Here is an 8128-nt window from a genome sequence, read left to right on the forward strand (position 1 = left end):
TTTTTGGAGGTATCTGATTTTTCAGCAGCCTCAGTGGATTTTCAACTATCCAGAACTTTTTCAAACAAACTGCATGTTTATTGTTGTTAATGTATTTGCAGAAAATGTCAGTAGTGAATTCAGTTTGTATAAAAAAAAACCTGTTTAATTGAAGCATGTGTTTTATTAACTGAATGGGCAATTAAACTTGAAAAGCTGAACACAAGAAAATGACTACAGCTAAATCCTCAAGCTGGGGAAAATCTTCTCCTGAGTTTCCATGTGGGAAACTTCACTTCCATCGGCCTCCAACCTTCCCCTTCCCATGGCCTTTCTTACTGCAATAAGACAAGAGAAGCATCAGTAAACAACAACAGAATATTGTTCACAACAATGCAAAAAACAAAATCTTACCAAGTATTTTTGGTCTAATGCAAAAATCTCAGAACACTTGAAATAAGACAAAACTAACTTACAAATTACTTTTTATTAATATATAGGAGCTTGATGAAAATCTCCTATATCTTTTCAAGATATAGTTTCTTTTTCCTTAATATTGATGAAAAATAACTAGTTCTTCACCAGATTATGTATTTCACTTTAAACAAGTCATTTTTTGCTGAAAAGTCACTTGTAAGGATTTGTGTTTTTTCTAGCAAAGTGAGTCTAACACAACACACTCCATCAGTTGTCAGTGAGGGTTTTAAAAATAAATGTAGTTCTGCTATTTTTCTGCTATATTAGTGATGTCGCTGCCTGTCTGCAAAGATGCAGTAACTAAAAGCTGTGCATGAATCAAAGATGGCTGACTCACAATTTCTGAGCATGTTGGATTCTGTTCAGCAGGACGTTGATCTGAAAAACAAAGTGGAGTCAAGTGTCACAAGTTAGATCATTTGTTTAGAAACAAACTTTATATTTTCTCACTGCAAAAACAGAAACCCTTAGAAAGTATTTTTGGTCTAGTTTCTAATGTAAATACACTTAACAAAACTAACTTATTAGAAACACAGGAAAAATATCTAGTTGTGAGTGTAATAATAGTAATATTAAGGAATTATTGACTTAAAACAAACTTCTATATCCACTGAAAATTTACTTTTAATTTGGTTTTGTCTCATTTCAAGTCCTAAGATATTTGCACTAGAAACTAGACCAAAAATACTTGGTAAGATTTTGTGTTTTTGCAGTGCTTAGATGAAGATTTACTTCATATTTCTGTTTCTTCATCTTCTCAGTGAGGTCAAACTTCTCTGATTCCAGCTGATAGATCCATTCCCACATCTCCTTGGCTCTCTCTCTGAAACACACGGAGTTGAGCTGACAACCACCTGATTGCATTTTTAAATTATTTCCAGAATTTTCCAGTCTCACTTTGTGCAAACTGTAAAAACGAAATGCTGTAAATGAATCACCTGAGGCCGTCCTCCTTCAGACTCTCAATACTCAGTGGCTTCCGTCTCTCTGCCAGAGTCTTTTTCTTGATCTCTCTTGCTGTTTGTCTCTTGCCTCTTCTTTGTTCTTCCTGCAGAAAATACAATCTTTACTTACAAAACTGGGTCTGGGATGATTAATCAAGCTAACATTAAGTTTCTGTAATGGTTGAGTGTTCATGAACTATGCCTAAAAAGCAAGTCTTATTTAAATGTTCGCTACCATTTTTGATCAGAAGAGTGGTCAGATATCCAGAATTAGGTTTTACACCTTCTACAGCTTGTTAAAGTTACTTATATACAAATATTATGAACACAAATGAATATATTTGAGAAAAAAAAAAAGCACACTGTGCGACAGACTGGCGACCTGTCCAGTCTGTCCGCCTCTCGCCCGGAACGATAGCTGGAGATCGGCACCAGCACCCCTCCGTACCCCACTAGGGACAAGGGTGTTAGAAAATGGATGGATGGATGGAAAAGATGGAAAACTCTCACGTCAGAAAGTGAAACTCATGATATAGATTCATTTCACACTCAGTCACAAAAGGTCATTTCTAAAAAAAAAAGTTCAGAGTGCTATATCCAAACATATTCCTGTGAACGTTTTCCTTCCACTAAATTTTCCTGTTTTGTGTTAATTAGCTGATGAAGATGTGACATCAAGAGTTTCCAATATTTTACTTTTCCACAATATTTTTGATTTTCTGAGACACTGGATTTTGTGCTTTTGTCGTCTCACAGCCATAATCATAAAAATGACAATAAATTGTGACAATAAATATTGAATGTTGTTCTGAATATTAGAGCTGTAGTTGTGCTGTTTCACTTTTGTTTGCTAAAAAGAAAAAGAATCCCACTGACCTTTGCAAGGAATCCTCCAAAGTGAGCGCCCATGTTGGAGAGCACTTTCTTCTTCTTGGCCTCATCGTCCGCTCTCTTCTTCGCTTCCTCGTCCTCTTTCCTCTGTCGTTCTTCCTGAAAGAGTTAATCTGAAACAGCGTGCTCTACAGAGCAGATTTTTAAAATGATACCTGTAATTTTAGAATAATTTACTGCAATCCGTGTCTGTCTGTCTCGCTCTTTTTCAGCCCTCACACGCTGCTGCTCAGCTCTCTCTGCTCTCCTTCTCTCCTACATTAAAACGCAGAATAATGCAGTCAGAGCAGGACGGAAAAAATACAACAAAACTGGATGTTTTTTCAGAATTACAAATCTGTATCTATCTATGTCAAAATCCAAATAAATAACCAATTATCCTTAGGTGTTTGTCAGTTTTTCTGTTATTATATGAAAACAATTACACCACTGTTTTCTTTCTTTTTATAGGATTTGTAAACCTGCAATTTATCCACACGGAAAGACCGTCTCAAATTTATTAGTCAGATTTAAATTTGCCTCATGGTACACAAACAATTTAAGCAATTCTGATTCTGAGAAAATGTTCAAAATTCTGACAAAAAAAGTCTGAATTTTTAGATTAGATACATAATTCTGAGAAAAGTTTGAGTTCTGACATTAAAAGTCAGAATTTTGAGGAAAAGTGTGAGAATTTTAAGACAAATTTTAAGACAAATTCTCACAAATGACAAATGAATTATGAGATTAAAGTTGGAGTTCTGAGTAAAAAAATTTTTTTTAAAGTTATATCTTTTTGTTTTCAGTGGCCCTAATCTTCTTCCATACTGCAGTCCTGCAGGATCCTTAAAACAGAGGAACTTTACAATTCTGTCTTTGAGTCCAATCAGCTCCTCTTCCTCCTTCTTCCTCTGCTCAAAGTGAACATCGATCAGAGTTTGCAGCTCCAGCAGATCCTTCTCCATCCTCTTCCTGTGGATATCCTGACAGCAGGAACACAAAGGGTCACTTATGACTGATCTGGACACTTTTCTTATAACTTATAGCTGAAGGAACGTACGTCAAAGTCAACTCTCTCTCCTTCTGGGATTTTTGGCGGTGCGAGTTGTGTGACCACTGGCCTGAGCAAATATTACAACATATTAACACATATTTGCATTAAATATTCATGTTTTAGTTATTTGTAGGTAAAAATGAACAGCATTTAACATACTTGTATCTGGGGCGTTCTTCCTCAACATGGTCGCCAGAACAGCAGCAGAAATAATGAGTTGGGTTTGTTTTGATAAAACTCGCCATTAAGTAAAAAAAAAAAAATTTGTAAATTTTAACCAAAAAAATCTGAAATTTTGAGATTAATCTAAACAAAAAAACATGGAAATTTCCAAGATCAAAAAGTCAAACATTTTCGCCCTTTTGAAACAGACAATTTCCAAAAGTGGAAATATTGAAACTTTTGGTGCTCAGAAATTTTCTTGTTTTTTTCTAGAACATTTCTGAGTTTTTTCATAAATGTTCAGTTTTTCCTTGCAAATGTTCAACTTTCAGAGATCAGAATATTTCTTGTTTTTTTTTTAGAAAATTTCTGAGATTAAAATTTCTGAGTGTTTTGAAAACAATTTACTCTTGTTTTCTATCTAAACTGGCCCTAAGATGCAAAAATAAAAGTAACTGAGAAAAAATCACACTGAGAAAAAATAAAAGTAAAAACTTAACAATGTCATATTATTATGAAAAAAGTAATAGTATTACACGAATAAAGTTAAAATGTTATGAGAATGTAGTTGTAATAATACTACTACTAATAATAATACTTCTTATTCTTGGTGCCTTTCTCAACATTCAAGATCACCTTACAGAATTTAACATAAAAAAGGACAAAAAAGTAATAAAATGTGAAAATATAGTAGGCATAAAATTACAAAAATGAAGTTATACAGAAGTCTAAATAATAGGAGAATAAAGTTGTACTATTATGACTTTATTCTCATATTACTTCAACTTTATTCTTATATTATTTTTACTTTCTTCGTCTGGCCCTAATTCTCCATTGTAATACAGTCTAGAGTTTCCTGTATTATAAAGTTTAATAATAACCCTCTGATTTGTTCACAGGCTCACCTTCCTCTCCCTGCTCCTCTTCATCATCTGCAGAAAAACACAGCAGCAGTAAGACAGAGCTGAGAGAAAAAAATGTACATTTATTTAAAAAATGAGTGAATGTTCTTACCCTCCTGATGGCCTCTAGAGGCAAAGAACAGATAATATCAGACAAGCTTTAAAAAAACAGACTGTAGTGATATAAATACTGAACGTTGGATTTGATTGGCTCACCCATGTTCTTCTGGAAAAGACATGGCGACTCTGGAGAGAAAAACTTAAATATGAAATTCAGCAGAAAAGCTTCATTCAGAAGCTGAGAGCTCTTTCAGTAACAGACTGCTGCGTCCTACGTGCACAAAGACGCGTCAACACAGATCCTTCCTCCCAGCAGCAGTAATGTTAGACTCTAGAATCTAGACTCTAGATTCTTCACTATTGTTATTTGCAGTTTTTCCAGATTCTAGTAAATATCCTGCTCACTGCAAAAACACAAAATATTACTGAGTGTATTTATAGTTAATTGTGCAAATACCTCGGTACATTTAAAATAAGACTAAATTAACTTATAAGTAATTTTTCAGCAAGAAATAGGAGCTTGTCTTAAGTCAATAATTTATTAATATGGATGAAAAAGTTTTAGTTTCACTGGCAGATTATTTCACCTACACTAAAAAAGCGCTTTGTAAGCCTGATATATTTTATTTCATTTCATAAACCAGTTCTATCAGGAGGAATTGAAACTTTATCTACAAGGAAAGTTAAAAGTGCATTTCAGTGCCGTTCATCGGACTCATTACAACAAAAACCCTTTTCCTGTGAATTAATTTTTTAATTAAAGGAATTTTTTAAATTTCCTTTTTTGTGGGAACTTGTAATGAACAAATGATGAATGTATTTCTTGTGTGCTTTCTAACGGTCCCACAGCTTGATTTATTGTTATAAACTGAGATTTATTTGTGGGAGGGGAAATTACAATAATGACAACATGAATATTCCTGGGCCGTTGGTCTAATAAAACTTTTGGATTAGGTGTAACTACTTTCCTGATTTTGTTTGGAAAGTTTTTTTAAGAAAAGTAAACTAAATACTAAATATAAATAAAAAAAATGTGTAAACTTTTTAATTTTGAGAAAGTTAAAAGATTATTGTTAAATTCTTTCTTGTTATTTTGGCAGTTAGCAAACTGAAATAATTTAGGTAATCCTACCAAACCTGAAAATAGGAAGTTTAGTCTGATTAAATGTAAAAACACAAAATAAAAAGGCCGTCTGTATTTAACTGGATGCAATCAGTCGAGGCTGGAGGGACGAGAGGACAGAGACGTGTTGTTACCCTGCAGGGAAAGACTCGGAGACCAGCTGTCCTCCTTTTAATTTGATTTGGAAGAAAGAATCTGGGATGGAGACATTAAGCATTTTGGCTGGTTGCTATTTATACCTAAACACTCTGCTGTCATCCCATCTATTCTCTGCCTCTATTAACTGAAACTTTAACAAACTGCAGCTTAGACTACAAACTGTTTCTTCATCAGAGTTCGTCAAACTGAAAGAAATTAAAAAACCAAGGCAGACATTCGTCCCCTGAGACCGTCTGTCGTTTAATAAATCAACAGACTTTCAGATCTTTTGGTTGTCAGATTTTCAGTGAACATCTCAGAGGTTGTGGATCTGAACAGCGACGTGGGCCGAGAGCCAGGGGAGGATTTGGAGAGGAATTCATGGCATCGTTACTAAACTGTCTGAAAGAGGACAGACGGACGGACAGGGAGTCCAAGGGCACCAGAAATAAACCCGTCAGTCTGACCATCGCCATGCTTGATTTCAGATTCATCAACGCTCACTTTAATAATAAAAAAATGACAGCTAACCCTTTCACAATAGGAAATTAATCAGCTAAATGAAATGTTTCCATTCTGATGACTGAAATTTTTTGAATGGCAACTTTGTTTACAGACACGTTTATTTTTATTTCTGTTTTACTAATTTTGGTTGTTGCGTTTTATTTTGGACTTTTGGAATATTTTCCCAAATCTTCTCTGCAAAATAAAGTCTATTAGACTTAGAGAGAGTGAACAACTGTAGATATATTATTTGAAGATGATCTCATAACAACAATATTAACATTTATCACAATAATTACAATTGATCATCCTAGTGAGAGCGAGCTTTATGCATCCCAAAATATTATGTTTTATTTTCCTCACTCACCATTTTTATTTTATACACTTAAAATAAGACAAAACTAATTTAAAAGTTAGTTTAAATTACTTTAAATATGAACTTGTTTTAAGTAAATAATTCCTTAATATTGATGATAAAAATTCTAGTTTCACTTTCAGATGATTTCACTCAGGTCTAGTATGTTTTTAAATCAATATTAAGGAATCATTTATTTAAAATGAGCTCATATCTTGCTGAAAGGTCACTTGTAAGTTAGTTTTGTGTTCAATAATCCTTAATGCTGCTGAAAAAGCACCAACTATCAATGAAATAATCAGAACTTTTTTTATCAATATTAGGGAGTTACTGACTTAAAACAAGCTCTAATTTATTGCTGAAAAGTTTGTTACTTAGTTTTGTCTTATTCAAATTTTACTAAAATACTTGAACTAAAAACTAGACCAAAAACACTTTATAAGATGTTCAGGTTTTGCAATTACAACAATGCATGAATACAGATTTTAAAACACTCTGATTGTTTTGCTATGTTAGAATGATTGCATCTTAAAAATGAAGAGTTGTAAAATAAACCATCGTAGCTGGAGAAAGTCAGGAGGTGATTAGAGGACATACCTGGACGGTAACGGATGTTCACCGACGGCGATGAGTAAATAACTGTTGAAAACGCGGGTTTATAAAGCGAAATCCTCCGGGAACGTCGTGGATAATCTAATTATTCCGTCCCACTTCTGGGTCTCACCTCCCAATAATCAGCCGCATGAAAACATCCAATCGTTTGTCCTCACAAAACTATTTGTAACTGCGAGTAAATCCGATCCTTAATTTGGAAACGGTTGGCTGGGATGTGGATCACTGGTGGCTTTTGGAGGCATGAGATGCAGGATGATGAGAGAAGGGTTGATGGCTGACCTCACTCCTGTAATAAGAGACGAAGACAGGTGGCCGGCGCTCAGACCGGCCGGCCGCTCTGGAGAGGCTGCAGCCAGAACGCTGGCTGTCCGCTCAGGTCTGGAGGGACTGGAGGAGAAAACACAAAAAACTGGGAAAGAGGCAGCAACTTTTACAACCTGAGAGCCATTTTTACCAACCAAATAAAACTACACTGCAAAAACATAACACCAAGTATTAAGTCTAGTTTCTAGTGCTAACATCTTCCTAGGCTTGAGTAATACAATAAATTACCAGTAACTTATTTTCATTAAAACATAGGATGTTGTTTTAAAGAAATAATTCCTTAAAATAATTTTTAAAAATACAGATGTTTTTCCAATTATCACAAGATAAATTTCTCATGCTATGAGAAATTATGTTAAATAATATGTTAAATAATATGCCAGTGCAATTAGCACTTTATTTTAATCGATATTCAACAATTATCGACTTAAACAAGCTCCTATAAAAGTTACTTTTGAGTTAGTCCACTTGAAACGAGACAAAACTCAGATATTTGCAGTAGAATTAGACCAAATAAAGCTGGTAAGCTTTTGTGTTTTTGCAGTGTAGGTTAGAGCCAAGATGCAACTTTACTTTTAAAACAAAACTTTAACACAATTGTAGGAAATTTGTTTAGATTTT

The 8128-nt window shown here is 34.1% G+C and overlaps 1 protein-coding gene across 2 annotated transcripts; it reads right to left on the reverse strand.

Moving 5' to 3' along the window:
- Positions 1-143: 143 nt before the first annotated feature.
- On the reverse strand, positions 144-7566 carry LOC116727678 (troponin T, slow skeletal muscle). 2 transcript variants are annotated; one of them, XM_032575273.1, is made up of 13 exons: positions 7166-7566; positions 4605-4634; positions 4501-4514; positions 4392-4418; positions 3484-3499; positions 3331-3391; positions 3137-3253; positions 2469-2546; positions 2277-2390; positions 1395-1504; positions 1189-1279; positions 794-834; positions 144-317 (listed from the first exon to the last, which is right to left on the reverse strand). In XM_032575273.1, exons 2-13 carry the CDS (start codon positions 4625-4627, stop codon positions 272-274), a joined length of 738 nt encoding a protein of 245 aa, XP_032431164.1. In that variant the 5' UTR covers positions 4628-4634; positions 7166-7566; the 3' UTR covers positions 144-271. The 2 variants fall into 2 exon arrangements, with proteins under 2 accessions (XP_032431164.1, XP_032431163.1); XM_032575272.1 differs by lacking the exons at positions 4392-4418; positions 4501-4514; positions 4605-4634; positions 7166-7566 and having other exon boundaries at positions 3484-3992.
- Between the last annotated feature and the right edge of the window lie 562 nt (positions 7567-8128).

This window comes from Xiphophorus hellerii, chromosome 10, assembly GCF_003331165.1.
Source record: "Xiphophorus hellerii strain 12219 chromosome 10, Xiphophorus_hellerii-4.1, whole genome shotgun sequence".
NCBI classification, from domain to species: domain Eukaryota; kingdom Metazoa; phylum Chordata; class Actinopteri; order Cyprinodontiformes; family Poeciliidae; genus Xiphophorus; species Xiphophorus hellerii.

Bases quoted from the DNA above. Each gene is read 5' to 3' on its own strand.
- LOC116727678 (XM_032575272.1), bottom strand. From the start codon at position 3,569: ATGGCGAGTTTTATCAAAACAAACCCAACTCATTATTTCTGCTGCTGT. The intron at 1,505-2,276 runs GTCAGTGGGATT...TATTTTCTGCAG, and splicing joins TTGGAGGATTCCTTGCAAAG to GAAGAACAAAGAAGAGGCAA. The intron at 318-793 runs GTGAGTCAGCCA...GTCTTATTGCAG, and splicing joins ATCCAACATGCTCAGAAATT to TAAGAAAGGCCATGGGAAGG.